Below are 26047 nucleotides of genomic sequence, written 5' to 3'. Positions count from 1 at the left end.
GTTCAGAGAAGCCCCAGAACAAGCGCAACCAAGGTGAGGAGGCTGGGGGCCAAGTCTTCTTGTGGCTCCGACCCCTCCCTGCCCACCCGCAACCCCAATCATCTTACCAGCCCAGGACAGTAGAGCTCTGACCTTGCTGTCCCTTTTTCGCTAAAACGAAGAGAAAAAGAAAAACACACCACAACTTTCTCGAGTCCAAAACAAACACCAAGGACAATGTTAATAAATACATAAAAATTTAAAGATCTCGCTCTCAAAGGCACTTGACACAGGTGGGCTGGGTCGCACAGGAATGGTTCAGTGTGTGTCCCAGATGCCCTGGGAGGGGTCGGCAGCAGGTGGAGAGGGTACCTGGGGAGCCCCTCTAGGGCCTCCATTCTTCAGGGGGTTTCAGGCCGGGGCCTGCTCTCCCTATTCCTCTAGCCTGGCTCAGAATGGCCCCTTTGCCCTGGGAACAGAAGAACTGGCCAGCACCTTACGGCCTGCTGAGGAGTCTGGGAGACCCTCTGCAGGCCTCAGAGTGAGGACCCCTGGGAGAGGTCCTGGGAACTGGGTGGCTTCCAGAGAGCCAGAGGGTCCAAGGAAGTTACCTGCCATTGGAGGTAACGTGGTGGGGGTGGGGGGTGGCTGAGCCCCTAAGCACCATGGGCCAGTGTCTCCATGGGGCAGCGGTTCATGTCCTGCCCTGGGGCACTTGACTCTTGTCAACCCCAGAGTCTGGCTATGGGTGGACTCTGGTTCTCAGCCTTGGAGTCTGGTCACCCTCCTACCCCTACCCAGCACCACAAATACACCTCTGGCCCAGCTTAAGCCAGGTGGGAGAAGACCCTTGACTGTAGCGGGAGTGGTCTTTGATAGAGGGCAACAGCAGATGGGGCTCAGCCTGAGAACTCATGTCTCTGCGTGCCCCAAGTCACCTTCCAGGCCGCGCTCCCTTCATGCACCAAAGCGAGGACCACAGTTGCCATTCCTGGTCCAGCCAGGGGTCTAGCACCAGTTGGGAATCTCCTGGATGGTGAGGACACATGCTCCAGGGCGTCCAGAGCTCCCTTCTCAGGGGGTGGGGGCTGGGGTGAGGTTAGGAGGCCCACCTGTAACCTGGAGGCACTGGAAGTCACAAGAAGTGCCATCTGCAGGTGCAGACGTGGCCACCAACACTGCCCTCCCGCCCACACACTCAAGCTGGACTCTGCTCCTTGGCCTTGGCCGGAGGAGCTGTCTGGAGCTCTTGCTACAAAGAGCTGAGTCTGAGATGAACTTGCCTCCCACCCACCCTAGGCCTGTAGCTGAATTCCCCCAGCTCACTTCCTCTCAGACCACCTCCGAGTGTTCCCTCCACCTTCCCTGTCCTGCTTTGCCTCACTGGGCAGAGGGGCCCAGTAGACAGAGCCTCCACCGGGGTCCTCACAAGTCCTGACAAAGGGGTCCGGTGTGGGGCCCGGTGGCCAGGGGTGAGGGAGGGGTGGCAGCAGGCCCTCAGTCCTGGCAGGAGAGACAGACAGGAGCCCCTGAGAGGTTCGGTTCGGTCACCTGGGCTGCTTGTTGAGGTATCTCCGGTTAGGACTTTCCCTGATCTTTTTCTTCCCCATACACCCATTTCACAGGGTGTAAAGTGTCACAGCCCCAAATTAGAACGACAAGAAGGCAAATAATTTAAAAGGCAGTCCGTGCAGGCCCCCGCCCCGCTGTGTGTCCTCTGAGCCGGGGGTCTCGGGGCAGCACAGATTGTAAACTTGACTGGCAGGAAGGGCGAGGCGGGGCTCATGTCACCGGGGCCGTGGAGGGAAGGCTGGTGCCTGGATGCTTCGGGTCTTCCCTGAGCTGCCCTTTGTTTTCAGAGGCTGGGCTAGGGGCCCCGGTCCAGCCCCAGGGGGCACTCGCTGAAGTGTCCCGGAATGCGGTAGGGGTTGGTTTCTGGGGAGCAAAGTCGCTTTGGGTCACGGGGGCGCTCATGCCCAGGGGTCCTGGGAGCGGTGTGGGTTGGTCTCGCTGACGGTAGTCTGATCCCGTTGGCCCCACAGAGGGCTCCACAGCATCTGGAGGGGCCACGGGTGCTGAGAAGGGGCTCCCAGGAGTGGAGAAGGGTGGTGGTGAAGCCAGGCCAGGGTCTAGGCTCAAGGTCGTCCTGGTGCAGGACTCACAGCACAGCCGGTGGAAGCCGGGGATGGAGCAGTAGCGATCGAGCTCTTCTGTCTGGCAGAAGATGGACCTGTCCCGCACGCAGAGCTCCGCTGCACACACAGCACAAGGAACCGATGCTGGAGGCGCCCATCTGCCAGGTCCCACCGCCTACTCAGTCCTCCAGCTCCCACCTCCAGTCTCCCAGTCAACCCTGAGGTATCTGATCCGCTCCAGCCAGGTCCAGGCAGCTGGTAACCCAGTGTGACAAGCAGCCTAAACGTCCTGCCACCAGTCAGCACACATGTGAAACACTAAGCCCCTTACCACTAAGTGTGGAATCAAGCCAATCTAGGTTCCATTCAGGGCTCTACCACTTAAAAGTTGCAAGGCCTTAAACTCTTCAACCCTCAGTTTCTTCTGTAAAATGGGGATAAGGTTGGCATTTACCAAATAATAATATTATTATTGAAAATAGCATTTTAAAAGTTTTTGGCATAGAGGGGTGCTTACTATATTAGTTTTGTTTGCTTTGGCTTAAATGTCATCTAAAAATGCTTTTGCATTTCTGTGATAACTTCAGGTAGGTCTTTCCAGACAATGTGAAGTCAGGAGCTTAGCTTTCTACTAATTTTTGCCAGGGAAAGAGAAAAGGAGGAGAAGGAAGGGGAAAGGGAGGGGACAAGGAAGAAGAGGGGATGGGGAAGGAGAAGCAGCAAGGAGAGAAAAGGCAGGGTGCAGGCTAAGGGGAATGAGAAAGATTAGAGAAAATGGAAAACAAGTGACCTCTAGATGGCGCCAGAATTCTAGGACCAGAGTAAGAGCCTCCCTTCGCTCCCAAGAGTGAAAGGAAAGGAAACCAGACACTTGGCACCGCTTGAGCCTCAGCAAAGGAGCAGAGCAGCAGCAAGACTAGAGCCAGGAGATAACCTGAAGACATTTAATCAGACCCCTTTGTTTTACAGATAAAGTTGCTGAGCTCAGAGAGGTTCACAGATGTGCATGAGGCCACACATCCAACCAACTGGTCCTCTCGCTAGGAGTCAGGGTCTGGGATCTTTCTGCTACTCATCTTGACAGACCCTGGTCCTTGGGACAATAAGAAAGGGAAATAGAGAAGAAACCTAGGAAGGAAGCACAGAACATAAAGCCTGATAGGTTCTTGGTCAATATTTATTAATAGATGGATAGGTGGATAGATGGATGGATGGGCAGATAGATGGAAAGAAGAGAGGATGAACTGATAGGCTCAGGATCATGAAGCAGAGAGAAATGACTGCTACTGTTTTTGTTGCTGTTAGCTGACAGCTAGTCAGGAATGCATGCATTATCTCATTTAATTCTCTCAAATGCCCTATAAAGACAGCTCAAAATTACCACTGCCATCCCCAAACTTTGAACCAGATATGATTCATAATTCAGAACTTTGGAAGTTAGAGAAGTAATCTTCAGTGTATTCATATTATATAACATCCCCGGTGGGCCTGGGAGGTCACCTTGTAACCAAATATGGCAATGTTTCTGTAGCAAAAAAATAATCTCTTGTTAGTCCAGTTCAGATTTTGCTGCCCAATGAGTCTGCCACCAGATTCAGGGAGACATTTGCATCTTTCAATTATTTTGCCACAGCAGATAAGGAACCGTGGACCAATACAAGCATCACCCCCTGCTCACAGCTGAGGAATCCAAGGCTGTGAGGTGGTGATGGTCACCTCAGGAGACTAAGGTCACACGGACAGACTGGAAGCTGTGTCTGCTCCATTGCACGGCCCATGCTGGTGATGCCAGACACTGGGAGGCTGGGAAAGGGATAGGATCCAGAGATATACTTACTGGATGATATCTGGTTGATGGGATCCACAGGCCCAGACTGTGGCACCCACTGCCCCTCTGGGGTCACAAATTCCCGGACGTCTGCCTTCACTGTAGAGTTCTGGAGGTTTCCTGGGAGAGGTGGGGGAGAAGCTCTAGTACTGGGGGGTACCAGTGGGCTGGGAAGCCAGCCAGGTTGGGCCTCAGGTCTAGGCCAGAGAAGCTGGCCAACCCCCATCCTACCCGGCTCACCTCCGCAGGCGGGCAGGCTGCAGGCCTGGACCGTGTCCGGCTTGTCCCCCTCACACTGCCCCAGACTGTTGGCGTTGGTCCGGCACACCACCTGCCGCTGCTGGATGCCCTCTCCGCAGGTGACGGAGCACTGTCATGGGGGGTGGGGCAGGCCGGGGTGGGTGGAGAGACACAGGAAGGAGATGGTGAGCTCCGAAGCCCAGCCAATGTGCAGGACAGAAGTGTACAGAGGAGGGTGCCAAGTCTCTGCTTGACCAGGGGGACGTGCAAGGACTGCACTCAACAGCCTCTCCAGGTCACTGCAGCAACCTCAAATACTCCTCTGCTGCTGCTGTGGCTTAATCACTCAGTTGTATCCGACTCTTTGTGACCTTGTGGACTGTAGCCCGCCAGGCTCCTCTGTCCATGGAATTCTCCAGGCAAGAATACTGGAGTGGGTTGCCATGCCCTCCTCCAGGAGATCTTCCTGACCCAGGGATTGAACCCGGGTCTCCCACATTGCAGGTAGACTCTTTACCATCTGAGCCACCAGGGAAGCCCAAATATTCCTCAACTAGGTGGGAAAGAGCCACTGTCCTGATCTTAGACCACCCCGAGCCTCCCCACCTCCTGGAGCGGGCCTATGGGACCCCCTTCTGGCACTACCGCTTATGTCCATTGTGTCTGGTTTGTGCCTGGGTCCTCAGATAATTTGTGTATCACCCTGGCACACTCCCTGTTGCCATCCACCAGTCCAAGGGACCTGAGGCAGGTCTATGCACTTGATGATACGTTGTCAACGGGTTGCAGGAACCCAGACTGTAACACCAGCTAAGCCAAGACAGCTAGGTGCTGGGGTCCCCAAGGACCCCTCTAGCTCTGACATTCAATGACTTTGCTTTCCAAAACTCAGCATGCAGAGGCATGCTCAAAAGTGTCCTGGCATGGGTGCCAGGAGCAGAAGGTCATGGGTGAGGACTGCCACACACACCATCTCCTGGACACCCCATGCTCTAATAGATCAGTAGGGTCACTTCAGGAAAAGCAAGGAAGGGTGTCCCATGTGACCAGGTCACTGGGCTTGTTTGTCTTGGGCTTTCTTTTTGGCCACTCCACACGGCATGCAGAACTTCCCCAACCAGGGATCAAACCCATGCCTCCTGAGGTCACTGGGTTTTGCGAGCACTGAGCACAGCCTCTCCTAGTGGGATGGGAAGGACTAGCAAAGGTCTACTTCACATACCGGGGCAGGTGACAACCCAGGGAGACACAGGGGTCACACACCACACAGAACCACAGGACAAAGATAGTTCATCTTCCCAGGATGAAGAGTTACAAGCACCAACAGCTCTGGAATGTTTCTGCCAGTCTTACGGGGGCAACGATCTTCCACCAGCTGTCACCTCTGTTTTATGTAAGGGGTCCCTTATGGACCATCAATCTGTCTGTTTTACATTCAAACAAATAAAGCTATATGTTACGGAGAAGAATATAAACCCTGCATGGGTTGTGTGGGGATTTTTAGTTATTTAAGATACTCTGTTTTGGACTTCTCTGGTGGTGCAGTGGATAAGAACCCACCTGCCAATGCAGGGGACATGGGTTTGATCCCTGGTCCAGGAAGATTCCACATGCCTCAGAGCAGCTAAGCCCATGGGCCACAACTACTGAGTCTGAGCTCTAGAGCCTGAGAGCTGCAACTACTGAGCCCTTATGCCCCAGAGCCCGTGCTCTGCAACAAGAGAAGCCATCGCAATGAGAAGCTCATGCACCACAACTAGAGAGTAGCCTCTGCTCACAACAACTAGAGAAAGCCTGCATGCAGCATCGAAAACCCAGTGCAACCCACAAAATTAATAATAATAAAAATAAAATACTCTGTATTGTGCGATATTTCAAGCCTACAGAAAAGTATGAGGAAGTTGGTCATGAACACCTGTTCAAACAGCCCACTAGCAATGTTAATAAATCAGCATTCTGGCATATTTTCAAATATTGTGCTGTGTCTTTTTAAACTGTACATAAATGGTAGCCCCATTGGAAGTGTTTTTGTCCTTCATACGTCAATGCTTTTTCTCACCTATTTTTCTGAGGTTTATCTATGTTGATAAGTACAGTTCAAGCTTATTTATTTTTCTTGCTGTGTAGTATTTTATTATGTGAACAGACCATGGGGGGTTTTTTGGTATAATTTCCTATGAATGGATATATATATATATATATATATAATATTTCCTGGTATTTTTCTATTGAAATAAGCATTATTGTGCTTATCTTTGTGATCAGTTGAGGTTTCAAAAATTATAGTCAAATATACAGACCATACAATTTACATTGAGACCATTTTTACATTCATGGTTCAGTGGCATTGAGTATATTTACACTATTGTGAAACCCTCACCACCCAGGTCCAGAACTGATTCTTCTTCCCAAGCAGAAACTCTGCGCCCATTAAACATTAACTTCCCACCCCCTCTCCCCCAGCCCCTGGCAATCACCCTTCTACTTTCTGTCTCTATGGATTTCACTGTTGTGGGTACCTCACGTTAAGTAATCATACTGCTACTGCTAAGTCACTTTAGTCGTGTCCAACTCTGTGCGACCCCATCCCTGGGATTCTCCAGGCAAGAACACTGGAGTGGGTTGCCATTTCCTTCTCTAATGCATAAAAGTGAAAAGTGAAAGTGAAGTCGCTCAGTCATGTCCGACTCTTCACGACCCCATAGACTGCACCCTACCAGGCTCCTCCGTCCACGGGATTTTCCAGGCAAGAGGACTGGAGTGGGGTGCCACTGCCTTCTCCGAAGTAATCATACAGTATTCATCATTTTGTGTCTGGCTTATTTCACTCTACATAATGTCTTCAAAGCTCAAACCCAATGAATTTTTAAGAACACACAAGACCCTGTGGTCCCTAGACCACTCCACAGCCTTCTTATTGTCTCCCTTTTCTTTCGCTGACCTCCCAACAATGAATTTGTTACAGAGCTGCTAGAGTGATCTTTAAACCTGAAATCAGAGCTTGTGATACACATTAAAACTTTTCAAGGTTCCCACTGCTCTTAGAATAACTAACTGCTCATAAAGCCCTGCAGCATCTGACCCCTGCCCACCTCTCCAAAGCCATCCTACAACCCCTGCCCCTCCCATTCAGCTCTAGTCCCTTTCTGTTTCTGGAATATAACAAGGTCGTTCCTGCCTCAGGGTCCTCCTATGGCTCATACCTCGGGTCACAACTCAAATGTCACCGCCTCAGAGAGGCCCTCCCTGATATATGACCCTGCTTACTTCTGCTCAGATCCAACTGCAGCTCGTACATGCTTTTGTTTCTGGTACTCATCTCATGTTTCCCTCACTGGACTGTAAGCACCACAAGGACACGAATCAGGTCTATTGGTAATGGGTTCTAGGCCTTCTTAGCACAGCGTGCCTGGGAAGTAGTTGGCACTCAGTAAATATTTCCTGAATGCAAGAATGTGCTTCAGGGACTTCCCTAGTGGTCCAGCGGCTAAGATTCTGTCCTCCCAATGGAGGGGACCCAGCTTCCATCCCTGGTCAGGGAACTAGATCCCACATGCCACAGTGAAGATGGAGGATCCTGGTGAGACCCAGGACAGCCAAAGAAAAATAAATATTAAAAAGAATGTGCTTCAATTTGTGTATCTAAAACACAGGGATATTAGCCCAGGCCTCCTAGCTTTCAGTGAAGGTCAAAGCAGATACTGAATAATGTAAAGGCCAAGCACAGAATCCATGTCCCAGCATACATGGAAGCTGTTGGACTTAGTTTTGAGAAAAATCAAATCAGATGTGGGGAAAGAAATTCAGTCAGAAAATCTGCCTGCATGGACAACCAGAACTCTCGGCAGCTCCCCCTCCCAGACCCACCTCATTCTGGACTTTCCAGGGTAAGTGCCTATTAGCCCAGCCCCTTGCACCCTCTGAGAACAGCTCACCTGGGACCAGGCTCCTGTCCGCCACTGGAGTGGACAGGGCACGCGGAGGCAGGGCCGACGGGCCTCAGGCCGCTCCCCGGGGCAGGCCTTGGCCGGCATGGCCTTGTGAGTACCGTTGGTGAGAGGCAGCAGGCACTGCACCCCCCGAGTCTGCACCCCGAGCTTCCCACAGCTCCGGCTGCAGGTGCCCCACTCCTCCGTCACCCACCTGGAGACAGACAGGGAGAAAGGTAGCGGGAAGGCAGGACTGTGGCATACTTTCTTCCAGAGCTGCTCCCACCCTCTGAACCACAGGAGGCAGGAGCCAGAGAGAAGGTCTGGGTTTCAGAATGCTTGGGGGCCAAGCCAAGCCACCCACCTGACTCTGCAGCCACCAGGTATGCGGCCTTAGGGAGGTCACTTATTCCCTCCTCAGCTTCCTCGTCTAAAAAATGGGTATAATGCTATAATGCCTATTTAAATCCTGCCACTCTGCGTGTCCTTGCACCCTGCAAGCTTTTGACCGCTCTAAGGCACAGTTAGCCCACCTTTACATCAGGATTGTTTCAACACTCGATTTTCCTGGTGGCCAAGTAGTTAAGACTTTGCCTTCCAATGCAGGGGACATGGGTTCAATCCTTAGTTGAGGGACTAAGATCCCCCATGCTGCAGGGCAACTAAGCCCGTGTGCTGCAAACCACAGATCTCATGAGCTCAGGAGCCCACACTGCAACTAGAGAGTCCGCGTGCCACAAGAGAAGCAGAAGCATCCCCAGCCTCCGGGGGCTCTTGGACAGTTAAGGACATGTATACGTAAAGCATGTGGCAGGGTGCATGGCACACAGCAGGTGTATCATAAATGCAGGCACTGCCACTATCACTGCCTGCAGAGCTTTGGCTGATCAGCCAAGCTGGTGGTCTCCGAGCATATTTCAGCCACAGAGCAGCTTCCCAGCGGCATCTTAAGTGGATGCCCACTGGAAGAGTTAGACCAAAGCAAAACTGCTCTTGTCTAGAAAGAGAAAATGCAAGACCCCTGTGGCAGGATGGAGGGAGGGCAGCCCCCAAATGCCACTCCTCTGTTTCCTGAGGCATCATTTAATAAACCAGGGATTTCAGTCAACCCCTTCCTTTAGAAAACAAAACCAAAAGCCCTCAAACTTCACTTGGCATTTAACACATGAAGAGACAAGCCATGTTTCCGGCGGGCAACCTGCTGAGGGTCATGAAGGCGTTAGCCCCACATACTCTGTGACCACCAGTGTCTGTGGGGAAAGCGGCCAGAATAAAAAGTAACGCGTCAGAAAAAAGCATGGAGGGCGAGGATGCTGGGGACCATGGCCTGGAGCTGGACACGGGGAGGCCATGGCAGGCTCTAGCACCTGCCCTGGTCACCAGCTCCTGCCCTGGCCCCAGGCCCCTCCACCCTACAGGAACAGAGCTGCTATAGGTCAGCAAGGATGAATTGGAATCCCTTCCCTAACCCTGAGAGGACTCCAGGGAGGCAGGAGGGCGGACTTGGTTCTCTGTGGTTTCCTGCTGGCCCACTAACTTCGGCCCTGCCTGAGGGCCACTAAAGAAACCTGCCCGGGGCTGAGGGGGTGCTGGGCAACAGGCTCAGAGGCCAGATCTCGATCCTACACCAATCACGGCTCTTTTCTCCCCTAAGCCCCAAGAGAAGAGAAAAAAGCCTCTCTTTTCTCCAAATAGCCCCAAGAACATGACCCTGTTATCAAAAGAGCCAGGAAATTCCAATCAGGAGCTAGAACATGGCTGGTGGCTGGCAGGCTGGGCTGCATCCCTGGGCCCCAGATGACTGCCCAGAGGAGCTGGTGGACATGCCCCGGCCTAGGCCCTAGAAGCACTGAGCTCCTCTTCACCTCCATAGACCCCCTGGATCATGGAGAGAAAGCTGGGTCCACAGATCGGGCCTCAGCCTCTCCACCTGTAAAAGGATGCTGGGAGGGACAGAACAAAGGTGGCATCTTCCTCTTTCTGGGAGTGAAAGCTAATTAGAAACCTCAGAGGGGACGGATGGGCAAGGTGGGCAGTGCTGGGCAGGGGCAGAGTCTTGTGTGTGGGTGCCCTCTGCTCAGAGTCCCGACTGCAGGGTCTCTATGCCCCCACGCTCATCCTCATCCTGAGGTCAGGGCTGCGGGACGTCTGTGTTCAGCCTCCTCGTCCCTCCCCTGGAAGCACTCACCCAGGCTGGGCGCACGGGTGCTGGTTGCAGCGCCGGCGGATCGGCTTGGGCCTCTTCCTGTGGTCACACAGGTGCCGCTGGACCATGTGGTGATCTCGTCGGCGCCGGCAGCCGTATTTGGTGAACTGGATCCCTGGAGGGAGGGCAGCCTGCTGTGGGGGTTCGGTTCCGCCAGGCCCCCCACTATCCTGGCCCAGAGCCTCAGGGACTGTGAGCTCTGGAGGGTCAGGAGCCAGTCCCACCTCCCTCTGTGCATTTGCAACATCTCCTCCCAAAGTCACTTTCTAAGGAAGCCACCTGACCAGCCCATCTCAGGTGTCCCTGCCATAGTGAAGGTGGGGATATGGCTCTGCACCACAGCCCCTCTGCACAAAGGGGGGGCCCTTGCAGGGCAGAGACCCTGCCCCAGGTTTGACTCTAGCACCCCCAGCCCAACCCCAAGGCCCTACCCAGGCAGGCTGGCACACCCCCAGAGACCTTCAAGAAGAAACTGAGGCATGAGCTGGGGACACGGTAAGTGGAGACAATTTCAGGCCCCTGACTCCTCCTGCTCCTCTCCCAAGAGGCCCTGGGCTGCTCCACAAGGGCGCTGCAGTCAGGCAGGCTGGTACCTCCTCCACAGGCCTTGGTGCAGGGCGCCCAGCTCTTGAGTGCCCACTCGTAGGTGTCTGTCTCCTCCAGGAGCACGTTGTTGCTCCCGATAAGGGGCAGCAGGTCCTCATGGATGATGTACTTGTAGGCCAGACTGCTGCGGGGGCTGCTTTCAGCGGGGGGGAGCACCTGAGGGGAGATGGAGGAGGTGGCACACAACTGGAATGGCGGGGAGCAAGGCCAGCATAGGGAGACCAGAGAGGAGGAGTCACCCCAGAGGATGTGGGGTCAGAAGCAGAACCAGTGGAAGCCAGGAGGGGGCAGCACCAAGGATGGCCTGGGGAGGACTTTCAGACCCACAGCCACAGGGAAACTCAGGCCAAGCACCTACTGTGTGCCTGGCCTGAACAGCCTGTGTGCCCATCGGTGATTCTCCCTCCCATGCTCCTAAGTTCCAACAAGGGCAGGAACCATGTCTGCTGGTCTGTCCTGCTCACGAGAGCACTCACACTGCTTGTCTCCAGAAGATGGTCTATGATACTCTTATCAGATATATGATTGCAAATACTTTCCCCTATTCTGTTCAGGTTATCTTCTCACTTTCCTGAAAATGTCTTTTCATGTACAAAAGCTTTCAATTTCCATGAAAACCAGTAGTTTATCTCTCTCTCTTTTTTTTTTTCTTTCATTGCTCATGCTTTTGGTATCATATCTAGGAATCCAAGGTCATGATTTATCCCTCTATTTTCTCCAAGAGTTCTATGGCTTTAGCTCTTGTTCTTGGGGATTTGATCTATCTTGAGCTGATTTTGGTATATGGTGTGAGGCAGGGATTCAACTTCATTCTTCTGTCTGTGGATATCCTGTTGTGCCAGCATCACTAGTTGCAGAGATTCTTCTTTCCCCATTGAATGTTCTTGGTATTCTTGTTGGAAATCAATTGGCCATAGGTGTATGAGTAGGCAGTAAATAGAGGGTGAACAGGAAGCACATGTTGGACTGAATTAATATATTGACACCGATTGGCTTCAGACCCTGTCCTCCAGGACCTCCCTGACTAGCGAGAGTATCACCAAGAACCAAGCATGTCCAGGGTCTCCCTGCCACCAGTCGGTGACAACAGAGCCTCTCCTGGTCTGGTCTCCCAAGTTAACAATCCCTGATCCATAAGCTCTGGCTTATGGTCTAAGAAGAGGAGGTGTGGGCAGAGGTGGGCGCCAGCTGGGACAGTAGCTGGCAATGTCAGACAGCACCCTTGAGCCACAGGCCACTGGATTCACTTGCTGGCAAAGTCACAATGCAAGCGAACACCAGAAGACGATAGAATAACAGGGGGAACCAACCTAGGTCCTCCAGCTCCTCCTGGGCCCTATCTCTGAGCCTGCATTATGGAGAACAGGCTCCCTGAAGGGGGTGTCTCTGATCGGACAGTGAGACAACAGATTCTTTTTCCCTTGTCGCTTTCCATCCCACCAGCCTGGAAGTACAGAGGACAACTTGGCCTGACACCTGAACAGGAATAGGAGTGTTGGCTCGGCAGCAGAGATGGTGAGCTAGGGCTAGGGCAGCAAGGGGAGTGGGCAGGGGCCACCGCGCAGGCGAGGGCTCACCAGGACAGTGACAGCTTCGGGCAGCGGCCCGCTGGTCTTGAGGCTCTCCTTGGCATCTTCCACTGCGTACTCCCACTCCAGCCCCATTGCGGTGAAGGTCCGGCTCGTGGCTTCCTTGCCCTTGGGGTTGAGGATGAAGCTGCCTGTGACCTGGTTCTTCACCGCTGGCCATGGGGAGAGGGTCACACAGATTTCTATTCCCCTCCACAGGAGCACGAGCCACACCTCGGGGCTTCAAGGCCATCCCCGTGGGCCCCTCGGACTCTCTGCCTACCTGTCACTCCTTCCCCACCTGGGCCTATCCCCAATCAGATGGGTCGCCCCACTGCCCCCACACAGCACCCCTGCCTCTGGACCCTGGTGCACACCATTCCTCTCACCTGGTCTCCCCTTCTTTCTGCCTGACAGATCTCCACCCACATTTAAGGCTCAGCACAGTAACTACCTCTATGCTGCTGCTGCTGCTGCTGCTACTAAGTCGCATCAGTTGTGTCTGACTCTGTACGACCCCATAGGTGGCAGCCCACCAGGCTCCTCTGTACCTGGGATTCTCCAGGCAAGAACACTGGAGTCGGTTGCCATTTCCTTCTCCAATGCATGCATGCATGCTAAGTCACTTCAGTCATGTCTGACTCTGTGCGACCCTATGGACAGCAGCCCACCCGGCTCCTCTGACCATGGGATTCTCTAGGCAAGAATACTGGGGTGGGTTGCCATTTCCTTCTCCAAATCACCTCTACAGCAGAGCATAAAGGCTAAGAGTATAGGCTCTGGAGTCAGATTGATCTGGGAAAGTTACTTAGCATCCTTGTGCTGCCTCAGTTTCATCATCTATAAATTGCGAAAGCCCTCTGAGGATAATCACAGTATCCCATGCTCACCTACCCTGCCATGGGGCTCTTGGGACAATTAAAGTTGATATATATAAAGAACGAGTCAAAGTGCATGGCATGCAGTTGGCACATAATAAACGGTAGGCACTACTACTGTCATCAAAGCGGCGTCTGAGTTATACTTGCAATTACAGACATCCTGTCTCTCCCACAGCCTGTCAGGATATCTCCTCTACCTCAGTGTCCCTGGCCCAGAACAGAACTGACCACAGAGTGGGTGGATAAAAAAAAAAAATCTGTAAATGCCTACCCCTTACAGTCCAAGCCAGTGAGTAACTCACAACCTATAACTGGAACTGGCTGGCAGGCGGGAGGTGTGTAGGCTGCAGACACCCCAGCAAAGGCCCCAGTTCACAGCCTTATTCACCCTGGAAGCATCAGGGGTCGGAGAAGAGCTGCACCCTGGGACCCGAGCCCCCAGCCAGGTGGGGAGGGCAAAGGATCTGGAGCCCTGGGGTGTCCCCACCTGGGGTAATTATAACCTAAGAGCCAGGGATCCAGGGCACCAACCACAGGCTGGTCACTCTGCTCACTGCCAAAGTGCAACCCTCACATGCATTCTGAGGTTGGTGCTGTTATTAATCCAGATGGGGAATCAGAGGCTCCGAGATGGGCAAGGGTGTGTCCTGGACATGCAGAGGCTGCTGGTCCAGCTCTCAAGAGGGCCAGTCTCTTTGGTGAGCAGGAGGAAAGATGCCCCTACCACCCCCCCAACCTCATCTCTCCCAGCTCCTGAATGGTCAGACCCTTCGGGCTAGTGTCAAGCATCGCCTTAGGCAGGGCCCTTGTCTGTCCCCACAGCTCACAGCTACTGCTGTCCCCCAGTCCCTGGCTGTACACCCCACCTTTCAGGGGGTGGTGGGCTGGACTCTCCACCACCCAGATCCTACCAGCTCTGAGCCCAGGCCCTACGACTGACCCACTCCATACTTCCAGCAATTCTCTTAACCTCTCGGGGCCTCAGTTTCCTCAACTGCAAAATGGGGTAATAAGAGGGTTGTCATGAGGTTTCAGGCAATGAAGAGTGCCAGTTTCAGGCCCCGCACACAGTGGATGTTACCAGCACAGCTTCTCTCCGTTCACTTCCTTTCAGAGTCCATGCCCCTAAATTCCAGGAGTGCCAAACGTATTTGGACAGGGCCTTGGCCTTCACTGCCAAGGCGGCCACCTGTCCCAGGCTTCTCCAGAGAGCACACACCCTGTCAGCACACATGTGCACACAGGGGCACATGCACACACACTCACACATACTTTTTCTGCACATTTTCCCCAGGGTTGCTGTGGATCTCACACGTAATAGTCACACAATCTGTGCCAACGACAGGTCTCAGTTCTGCTTCCTACCCACCCAAGCTCCTGGAGAGCTCTAACCCTCAGAGACTCCCCCCCACAAACACAGTGAATGTGCTCACCCCGGGCCTGCCCTGGATGCCAGGAGCCTCTGCCCCAACCTCCGCAGAAGCCCATCTGCTACCTGCAAGCCCACTGAGCTAGCTCCCTGGGAAGGCTAGACATTTGCACAGGGTAGGGATGGATGGCAGGAGCTGTGCAGGCAGCCCAAGGGGCTGCTGAGAGTATGGAATCATCCGTAGGGCTGCAGTAAGAGAAGTATTTGTAACCACCTTCTTTCAAGGGTAAATGACCTTCTCTCCCTGCCCCTGTCCCTCCCCAGCCCCTGTGCTGGCACAATTCCCCAGAGCTAGACAGGCAGGTATGCAGGGAGATGGCCAAGCCAAAGCCCTCCTATCTCACAGCCAGAGGTGTGGCTGGCAGGGGCACATGGCTGGGAGATGGGAGACCAGGGTCCAGATTGGCTCATCCTGCAGGTGAATGAGGGTACACAGATGGCCCATAACCCACTTAGGGCCTCAGTTTCCCCTTCTGCCTTCTGCCTACTTCAACTCCACTCAGGTGCCCGCCAGAGCAGGTGAGGAATTTCTACAGCTGGGCTAATGTAGATGCACAGGGAGTGCAAGTTCTCCAGGAAACTTTTAAAATGTTTTCTATTATTTTAATAATAACCTAAAAATACGAACGTTGGCATTTTTGTAATATATGAACTTTCCCAGAGATATTACATTTTGTATTTGTGCTCATGATGAGCTGGTAATAAGCAGTGCATCTTGGTGGCTGTGGTAGGTTAAGAGGGGGTTCTGGGACCTACCACGGCCCAGGGACATCACAACCATGCACCCTCTGTAAGGAGTCTGAACACAGACAAGTGTGGGGAACCCAGCACTGCCCAGCGTGTAGGCAGCAGCCTTCTGCCCACCTGCTCGCCAGGAGCCTGCTCCAAACCATACTAACGTGCTTTCAATCGAGATAAAATTCACATGGTATACAACACTGCCTTTTAAAGGTTGCGATTCTGTGACTGTGTAATCATCACCACTATCTAATTCCAGAACATTTTCATCACCCCCAAAAGAAATCTGAGACCCATTTGTAGTCACTCACCATTTCTCCCTCTCTCCAGTCCCTGACAACCATTAACCTACTTCCTGTCTCTATGGATTTGCCTATTCTGCACATGCTCATTTTTTGATGCCAATTTAGTTTCAGCAAAAACAGAACGAAGCAAAAAAAATACACAAAAATCTCCCCTTCTTACATTTATGGTCTTAATTTTAATTCTACTGATTGATTTGGGGGGCTGTCATTTTTAATGTCTTAGTTTTATAGCTGTATAACTGGTGTATATATAAAGGGTCGGCATCTAGCTTAGAGATTATGTGTTTAAGCATCATTATAATAAGAATAATTGAAGGGTCCCTCTGATAGACGGCAAAAACAGCCACAAATACCTCCTATTCCTGTTGGTTCACCTCTTTGCACTGTGATGTACCACGTCTCCCACTAGGAGATATTCTGTTCCTACCTCTTGAGTCTGGGTTTGGCCATGAGGCTTGTTTAGACCACTCGGACATGAGAAAGCAGGATGCAAGCAGAGACTTGAAATGGGCTTGCACACCGGGGTTTGCCTGCTCTTGCCACTCCTGAGGACCATGCGACAGATCTCACGTGCATAATCCCAGGCTAGCCAGCTGGGGACATGACCCTGTCACCCAGCTGACAGCCAGGACCAACCAGGTCCCTACAGACCCACCAGCTGACTGCACTTGGGTGAGTGAGTTTCCAGGAGGATGAGTTAGAAGAAGCACCCAGCTGAGCCCAGCCCAAACTGGGGATCCACAGAACTTATGCTAATTAACACTTGCTGCATGAAGCTGCTAAGTTCGGGGATGATGTATTATACAGCAAACATTAACTAATACATTCTATGAAAATGGGTTACCTTTAAAAGGTACCTATGTGCACAATAAATGAACAGTGTTTGCCCGTGGGGAAGGAAAATGCTCCTGGGGTAGAGGGTGGAAGGAATCTCCCCTGGATCCCCTTTCATACCTTCTGAAATCTGAAGCATGGAGCCTCTTGCCAATTCAAAACAAATGAAAAATCAATCAATCAACAAAAAAGCATTCTCTCACATTATTCAAATTCAAGAAATGCCCCCTACATTAGAGTCTTCTCTTCCATTCTCCCAGCTCCCCCAGACCTGATGGCAGGTCCCAGGGGCTGGCTGCCTATCACCCAGCACCCCGTACTCACCAATGTGGTGGGGGACCTTCTCCAGCTCCTCAATCTGGATGTGCCTGGCACCTGCTGGGATCTGCACCAGCTTGAGAGCCCCTGCCGCAGAAGAAGTTCCAGAAAAATCATGAGCATCCTGAGCTGGGAACACCACGCCCAGCATCTCCCATCACCCCTACTCCTCATAGGTACCCAGGAAGCTCAGTTTCCTTATCTGTAAATAGGAATGAGGCCCTTCTTCACAAAGTGCTGAGAGGATCACAGTTTACATAGTTTTAAATGCTCTATAAAAACTATGGACTCAGTGCATGTGTCACTTGCTACTATTTCCCACTGTCTTGACCCTCCTTTTCTCTCCTGAGGTTCCACTCTTCCATTCCTTCTCATACTTAAAGCCACTGTAGGGATTTTGATGAAACAAGCCATGAAGATCCAGCATTAGGGGGTCCCCATGATCCTCCCAATCCAACGCCTGAAAACCAACCTTTCTCAGAACCATCAACATTCCCCCAACAAGGACAGACAAGGCAAAGCTGAAATACTCCCAAAGGGGAAATGAATCTAATTCAAACTAAAGTGTAAAGGACTAATATCTGGCCCTTTTCAATAAAGGTATGGAGAGAAGTCAAGGAACTTAAAGGACCAGGAGTTCAAAGCAGCAAGCACTTCAGTTAAAAAAAAAACAACAACAAATGAAAAAACAAGGTAAAAGATGAGGATGAAAAGGAAAATTGCTAGTCCAGCCTGGGCCTCATCTTTAGACCTTTCTCACCCTCACTCCCACCAACAGGCCCAGGCCAAGCTCAGCTCCTATGACCCACAGCGCCGAGCAGGAAATGCTTCTGAGCTCCTGAGCCCAAGCGCAGGCACACCTGGATGGTGAGGGATCACAGTCAGGGCAGAGGCTCCAGGGTCCCCTCTCTCCACCTGAACTGTGGCGTGGCTCAAGTCGGGAGGGGCTCAACTAGGGATGGCTCATTCTCTAGGGCCCTGGCTGGAACAGGACCCCACTGCTCCTGGTCATCTGCCACCCCCACCTGCTCACCTGCCTGCTTGGAGGCCTTGCCCAGCGTCCCCTTCACAGTCCTGCAGTGGGAGTTGTCGCCGCCACAGACCCCACACTTGTCATCTGCCTTCATGGACCCAACTTCCTTGTCACAGCCGACGGGCTGAAGTCAGAGATGGGGTCAGCAAAAGGAGGCTTCCACACCCGCACAGCCACATGCGGGCCGGCAGCCCCTGGCCCGCTCTCCAATCCCCAGACATGAAAGGACCGTAGACTGAGACGCATTCCTGGACGGGACTCTGCCACAAACATGCTATGTGACACAGCCAAGCTCTTAAATCTAGCCACGACTCTCTCCTTGAATGGAGTTGGGCAGTGACCCCTTTCCAGCATCCTGGAGTTATGCTGAGGACAAGAGGTGTCATGGGTAGGGAAGGTGAGGTGATGCCTGTCTTCCCAGGGAACAGAAGGAGGGGGAAGCGCTGCAGCCCTCCAGTCCCCTGGGGCAGGCAGAGGGTGGGTCCAGAGGGGGCCACCTACCACACACTCGCCGCGGGCACAGACACTGTAGAGGTCCCGGTAGCTGCAGCGAGTACCATCATGAACCACCTGGTTCATGAAGACCACATCCCCTGTGTCCTCTGACTGGCAGATCAGTTCACACTTCTGGGCATCTGTGGGGAAAGGGAACACTGAGCCGGCTGGGCTCGCAGAAAGTGGGTTGGCTTAGGCTGACACTAGCGCATGACCTGGACGGGAAGTCCCAGGGACCAGATCTGGGCAATGCAGGGCGAACTAGGTGTGGAGCTGGGCATAAAAGCCCTGCTATGGCACTTAGGAGCCATGTGACTTTGGGTAACTTATCTGACCTCTCTGAACCTCAGTTCCTTATTTATTACCCCCATCAGTAAATGCCACATCACACTGTTAAGAAACAGCATGTGATAAAACAATAACAACAACAATTAGCCAACACTTAATGAAAGCTTACTATGTGCCAGATGTTAAAAACCTTTATACATTCTTGACATACAACTTTAAATGCTTTTTGTGAATTAGCTAATTTAAACCTCTCAGTACTCCCCAGGAAGTAGGTTCTAATATTACAGAGGAGGAAACCAAGGACCAAAGAGGTTAAGGAATTTGCTCACGGCTACTCAGCCACCCAGGAAGTGGCAGAGCCAGGATTCTAACCCAGGCTGTCTGTTTTGGGTCAGGCTCTGCTCTGATCTCTACATACACATCACCAGTCACACATATGATAGTGAATCTCTACATGTTTGTGAACATTAGAAGGCTTCGTAAAAGTAAGGCAGAACAGTGGTCTGGATTTGGGCTTACAAAATGGAGCAGCAGTGATGGAAGGAAGGAGGTCCTTTCCGGAGGTCCTTTCTAGTTTTAACAATCAAATGTTCTCTGTCTTGGAGAAGGCAATGGCACCCCACTCCAGTGCTCTTGCCTGGAAAATCCCATGGACGGAGTAGCGTGGTAGGCTACAGTCCATGGGGTCGCAAAGAGTCGGACACGACTGAGCAACTTCACTTCACTTGTTCTCTGTCTAGGCTATTAATGTCCTATAAAAGTAGGTTCTGGAGAACATATAAACACTTGCTGTGTTTCTTAGAAAAAGGGAGGTTGGGGGTTAGCTAACTTCCTGGAATTTGTGTAAGAGTCCTGGGAAAACCCAAAGTCCAACTGTCCCACTGACCTTACAGCCCTCTCCAGCCCGTGTTACAGCAGCCTGTGGGCTCTGGATGGATCTGCAAAGCTTCCAAAGCAAAATTTGTCAGGAACCATCTGGCTCCTGGCTCCTCAACCCTAAGGTCCCTGCTGCCCACTGACATCACGTCCCAGCACTCAGAACTTGAGTCTAGAGACAATATCCAGTATCATTTTGGATCTCACACACAGGAGCAGTCATACTTCCAGTGGGACCTGGGTCAGGGGCTGAGGGGTACAGAGCTTTCACCCTCCCCAAAAAAGGCAAGACCCTAACCAGTACACCTCAAGCAAGTGGGTTTCCAGGCAGCCCTGAAAGCCAGCCAACAGTGGCATGGAAGTGGTGAGCTCCCCAGACTAGGGGGCTTCTAAGCAGGGAGGAGACACTCCCTGCAAGCACGTCCTGGAGGGATCTGTGCGCTGGGGGGCAACACGCAGGCCCTCTGAGGTCCCTTCCAACTTGAAGACTCTCATTCTAAAGGAGAGCTGAAGAATGGAGGGTCTTGCAGTGGATGCTTTGAAACCAGGGCTACAAGGAGGAGGCCCTGGGCTCAGAAGAGCAAAGGCCATTCTGATCAGTACTGCCTGAGGCTGAGGGCTGGGTGGTAGTGGGTGAGCATCAGGTAGTGGAAGGACCATGGAGAGGCCTGGCCAGGCAAGGGAGATTCAGAGGACAGCTGAAGGTCCTTCCAGCCTAAAGGCACTAAGATGGCATGAGTCCCAGCCCTTCACTGGCTTCTCTCTGCCGTTACGAGTTACTGTTGTTCAATCACTAAGTTATGCCCGATTCTTTGAGACTCCATGGACTGCAGCACACCAGGCTTCCCTGTCCTTCACTCTTTCAGTTTGCTCAAATTCATGCCCATTGAGTCAGTGATGCTATCTAACCATCTCGTCCTCTGCCACTATGAGAGACATCACTAAAAAAGCTCCAAAACAGATAGGCGCTGGCTTAGCTCCAAAATCCTGACCCTCTGCATGAGTCCCAAGGCCAGTGTCCAGGGCAGTTTGGAGAGGCTCAGTGGGAGGATCTCACAGGCTCCCATTGACCTGACTTTCCAATCATTTTCATTAACGCCTGAAACAGTAGTACAATCAGTAAAAACCTAAAAACATGGTCAGTTACAGGACTGAGCTTCTCTGGACACTGGTGATGCAACGCGAGGAAGCACCTGTACCGGACCTTCCGCACATGCAGGACATGTTTGAAAGCACCCGTCCCGCCACCAGCACTGCTGCCAGCCTCAACGGCACTTCTGGGCCAAGGGACCCCTGCTCAAGACATTGCTCTCGCATCTGCCAGGAAACAGCATAAGAATTCAAATCCAGGATGATTTTCATGAGGATGGTGGGCCCCCGACGTACACAGTGCAAAGGCCTGCACAAAGGCATAGGCAAACCTGCCAACTGCAATGCCCCTTTGGGTGCCGCCACTGTCCCTCCACCTTCACTGGTGGGCCAGGCATGGAAGGCCCTGTCTGGGAAGATAAGGACCCAGCAGATACCCAAGGCCATGGGGCGGGAGGTGGAGGGAACAGGGCCCCACTCACCATCGTCCGGCTCATAGGGGATCCAGCTGTGCTTGGCGTTCTGGTGGACGTAGTAGGAGTTGCGCTTGGCACACTGCTGGGCCCGGAAGTCCTCGTAGGGCCCCGGACACTCCTCGCTGTTGCAGATCTGGTACTGGAACATGGGCCCTGAGCACATGCGGCCTCCGTAAGCTGGGCTGGGACAGGCATAGAGAGACCGTGCTGGCTGGAAAGGCTGGATGGGTGGCAGGCTTTCCCATACCCACCTGGGAGGCTCAGCCCTTTAGAGGAGCATAAAAAGGGGCCCCACTAACTTGGAAATTGGGGGGAGTCCCACTGTGAGGGCTGCTGAGCTCAGAGTCTTCTGGTCCCTTCAGGCATATGCCACCTGTTTTTGTGTTTGTGTGTGTGTGATCAGGCAGAAGAGAGAATGAAAGAAAGAAACGGGGCAAGAGATGGGGTGGAGAGGAGGAAGACAAGAGGGAAAGACTAACCGCTCCAACTGGGCTGGAAGAGAAATCAGTCTTACTCATCTTCGCATATTCTTTCACCCGTTGCACAGGCCTGACATACAGTAGGCCCCCAACACATGACTCAACTGCTCTCATTTGCATCCACCTCCATTTACTATCACCACAAACTAAGGAGTGGGAAAAGAGACTTGGGTTTGGAGTCAAAAGATCTAGCTGAATCTACACCCAAGTCCTGCTATGCCTTAATTTCCCCTTTCAAGGAGGGACCATAACACCTCTTATTTTATCTACCTCCTGGTGTGTCTGTGAAGAATAAATTTTAAAAAGGTATCCTTAAGCAATCTGTACTCTCGTCCCCATTAAGTTAAAAGGATTCGGTAAGATTACGGGTACAGAGTATTCAAGTGAATGGGGTTACTGGAACTCTGTACAGAGGTGCTGGGAGGGTTACGTGGGTTTATGCACAGGAGTGCTGAGCACCCCACCTGGCGCAGGGAAAGCGGTCCATACACTGGAGTAATTAGAACAGAGGCCGTCCTTCATTAGCGCTGAAACTGTGCCGGGCATGGTGCTGAGAGTACACACAATGTTTCATTTAAGCCTCATAAAATAAAAAGAGTTATTTCAGAGCAGTTCAATAAACAGGAGCTTCGATCAAGGGAATAACTATGTGCCATGAGCAGGAGGTGGTTTATCCAGAGTGGGCACCGCTGGCCCTTTCTCTAACCCAGCTTTCATACCCTCAACAGGCTGAAGTTACAAGGCTGTTCTCTTTGGCTCCTACTTGTAAAGGGTCAGCACAGTCATCTGACACAGGAACAGGCTGCTCCAGGAGGCACTGAGAATCCCATCCCTGGAGGGATACACACAGCAGAGTGGGAAGGACTACTCCTGAAGATGCTGGAGAGAAGATGACCATCACTGAGCCTCTGTGATCCTAGGATCCTGCCGTTCTGAGGTCCCCATCACATCACTCATTGCTGTGAGGGCTAAGCTGGCCCTGCCCCACAGAGGTTCTGCATCCCTGATTCCTGGGACCAGCAGACCCACAGGGCCAGACTGGGCCAGCCCCCAGCTCCCATGAAGCTATTCTAAGCAGACTGCATCAGCTTGGGAGATGGAGGCCATAAAAAGCTGATGCTCAGAGGTACTAAAACCACTGGAGGGGAACCCCATGGAGAGGATAAAAGAGAGAAATAGATTGCTCCCCCAGAATACTGAAAAATGGCGGGGGGGAGGTAAGGAGAGGATTTGACATTAGAAAGAGCTAAGAAAAATTGAAGGAAGTTTTGCTTCATGTAGTAGGAAACAGATTTGGGGAATTTATTCTCCTAAAACATGGCTAGTGAACAGTGTTTTTTCAAAGCTTAGCTGGAGGATCAGGGTCACAGAAGGGCTTGTTAAATTGACCAAACCTTGGGCCCACCCAGACTCTCTGCACATGAGATACTGAGAATCACCGGCTCAGGCCTGTTCTCAGATGTCAGACCCAAAAGGAGACGTCTGACCGAGGTGGAAGTGATTTGGTGCCCGCAACAATTTTGGGTCCTCATCCACTGGAATACGTAGCTACCTGCAGGGGACCTTCTTTCTTGGGCCCTGCCCCCCAGCGCCACCCCCTCCAAGCCCCTCAGGCCCCTGCCCTGCCCACCTCAGCCAAGTGCACTCACGGGGGATTGTCACAGCTCCGGCTACGGGATCGAACCCCGCCCCCACAGGACCGTGAACACGACCCAAACTTGGTCCAGGAGCTCCAGCCTCCGTCCTGGCCATAAGTCTGCTCCGGCGACTTCCAGATGCAGTGACCTTTGAAGCACCACTGGGATGGAGCAGAGGGTGTGAGGTCACCCTGGAGCCACTGCCACAGAAAGGGCCATACTGGGCACCGTGGGTGAGCCCAGAGAAAGGAATGCTGAGAGCTCCAGCCGAGGGGGCACACAGAATCCAATGCCTCCTGTGAGCTGAAGGACCCTCAGCAAAGGATATCCCGTTCAGAGCCCACTCCTCAGCTGGACAATGGGGACAACAGCACTCACCCACAGGGCTGCAGTGAGCACTCACACAGAGCCCTCCAATAACAGCAGGTGATAATAATAATGATGGCAGGAACTGCAATTATTTGGTTTACCACCCCCAGAGGCACAAAGAGCGGATAAGGGAGAGAAGACACAGTCTTCCCACACAATCTAGAGTTGATCTTGGCTCTGTACCTCGGAATCACCACCTGGGACCCCAAGCAGGTATGTTCATGGGAGGGAAAGCCAGCTACCCAGGAGGTTCAGCCACACAGTGGAGGGTGCGTGCCTCCAGTTCAAGAAGCCCAGGTTTGAATCCCGGCTTGGCCATTACTAGCTGTGTGTGGCTTTGGCAGAGATTCACCTTGCTTCCCTGGTGGCTCAGACGGTAAAGCGTCTGCCCGCAATGCGGGAGACCTGGGTTCGATCCCAGGGTTGGAAAGATCCCCTGGAGAAGGAAATGGCAACCCACTCCAGTATTCTTGCCTGAAAAATCCCGTGGACGGAAGAGCCTGATAGGCTACAGTCCATGGGGTCGCAGAGAGTCGGACAGGACTGAGCGACTTCACTTCACTTCACCTTGCTGAACCTCAGGGTACTTGCCTGTTAAATGGGACTGTTCTCAGAACTGAAGGCAGCCACACTCACAAAGGCCTCAGCACAAGGCCAGGCACAAAGGGGAGCTCAACCCAGGTTAACCCCCTTCCCTTGTCCTGTGGGGCCATAGGTAAGAAACACAGTAAAGCCCTCCAGGTCATTTTCAAGAGAGAACTGAGTGTTTCTCAGCCTCAGAGTCACTAGGGGAACTTTTAAAACTCCGGATGTCTCAGCTTCACCCCCAGACTGAGTCAGACTCTGCAGGGATAGAGATTTTTAAAAGAAGCTCCACCCATCTGTGAAGGGACAGACCATCTACAGACGCAAGCCTGCTGAGGGCCGGGGGTGAAGGGCAGAGGACAGGCTGGTGGGGGCAGCACCCTGCTTCTTCCCAGCACCTTCATTTGCTTTGACAGGGCTCCTAAGTTCACAAGAAGCCGAGGAGAGGGACATGCTTGGTCAGAGGATGGCCCAAGGTCACCACACAGAGCTGCAGGGAGAGGCAGGGCCAGCAATAGAGCAGAGGTGGGTTTCAGACTTCAGCTCAAGACTCTCAGACCTGGGGACCCCTGAACACCCCTCCCCAACACACACACACACACACACACGAGAGAGTGTGCAAACATACACCAGAAAATAGTGAATGGGCAGCTTTGGGGGGGCGGGGGTGGAGTGGTGAGAAGCAGTATGGTGAGCAGTGGGGAGGTGAGCAGGCAGAATACCCGGAGCCTTGCCTTCACCCCCTTCTCTGCTAATCACCCTCTGTCTGACCTCCACAAGTTCCCTAACCGGTCTGGGCCTCACTCTCCTCATCTGTAAAATGGGAGTAAACATGATTGCTGATGCACTATGAGACAAGGCCAAACTCTTGCTCTCAGTAGAAGCCAAAGACTGTGGTCCGGGGGAGGAGAGGGGGTGTGTGTGAGTTCCTGTGAGGACTCCACACCCAACTGCCTGCACGCAAGGCTCACTCTTGCCCCACACTCCCACCATGCCCACACTGGCCAGAGGGGCAGGTCCCCCCGGGGGCCGGCACCCAGGAAGGCACTCTGCCTGCAGCCCCAGCCCACAGTTACCTTGCCTGGCGCGCACTCAGTCCCGTCCAGCGGGGGCCCCTTCTTGGTCTTGCAGAAGTACGGGTTGTCGGGGTGGCTGCACCACAGCTGCCTGCAGGCCTCGAAGGTCCTGAACTGTGCGGCAAGGGGGAGGGGGTCACAGCTGAACTGGCCCTCCAGCTCTGGCGAGTTGTCCAGGGGAACTGACAGTGACGGAGAGGGGGCAGGGTATGGGTGGGCGCTGGGGCCAAACACCGCCACGGAGGCAGGAGGAGCCCATCCAACCAGAGCCCCACACGTCCACCAGCTCAGCTCCCCCCCAAGTGCCAGTGGCCTCCAGCAACCCCAGCGAGAAGAAGGCGCCCCCCACAGCCCACATGCCTCTATGCTCCCCTCCAAGGCCTCCGTCCTTGTCTTGCAGAGGCCGCTCTGTCACTGAGCAGGGACCACGGTTTGAGGCTGTGGGGAGGCTGGGTCTGCTGATGGTCCCTGAGTTCTAGGCATGTGGGGGACTTGGAGGGAGCTGCCAGTCTAGCCCAGACCATGCAGGACCCAGACAAGGTCAGGATTCCCATCTCCCTCTCATGTAAGGTTGGGGTGGTGGTTTAGTCGCTAAGTCATGTCCGATTCTTGCGACCCCACGGACTATAGCCTGCCAGGCTCCTTTGT

General features: G+C 53.0%; 1 protein-coding gene across 2 annotated transcripts in view; it reads right to left on the bottom strand.

The window, feature by feature from the left end:
• Window positions 1–1761: 1761 nt before the first annotated feature.
• The window catches only part of ADAMTS14 (ADAM metallopeptidase with thrombospondin type 1 motif 14), a 92909-nt gene continuing 68623 nt past the window's right edge, over window positions 1762–26047 (bottom strand). For both annotated transcript variants that reach the window (XM_065919881.1, XM_065919880.1), the window contains exons 10-22: window positions 25400–25513; window positions 23382–23530; window positions 21260–21435; window positions 18531–18664; window positions 18030–18153; window positions 17003–17083; window positions 12501–12664; window positions 10911–11079; window positions 10300–10432; window positions 8118–8325; window positions 4183–4312; window positions 3952–4062; window positions 1762–2231 (exon numbers count right to left, since the gene is read on the bottom strand). In XM_065919881.1, coding sequence (XP_065775953.1) covers window positions 1762–2231; window positions 3952–4062; window positions 4183–4312; window positions 8118–8325; window positions 10300–10432; window positions 10911–11079; window positions 12501–12664; window positions 17003–17083; window positions 18030–18153; window positions 18531–18664; window positions 21260–21435; window positions 23382–23530; window positions 25400–25513 — 2163 coding nt within the window. The remainder of the gene's footprint in view (window positions 2232–3951; window positions 4063–4182; window positions 4313–8117; window positions 8326–10299; window positions 10433–10910; window positions 11080–12500; window positions 12665–17002; window positions 17084–18029; window positions 18154–18530; window positions 18665–21259; window positions 21436–23381; window positions 23531–25399; window positions 25514–26047) is intronic.

Source organism: Muntiacus reevesi, chromosome 2 (assembly GCF_963930625.1).
Source record: "Muntiacus reevesi chromosome 2, mMunRee1.1, whole genome shotgun sequence".
NCBI lineage: Eukaryota > Metazoa > Chordata > Mammalia > Artiodactyla > Cervidae > Muntiacus > Muntiacus reevesi.
This window is presented reverse-complemented; position numbering and strand designations above follow the sequence as displayed.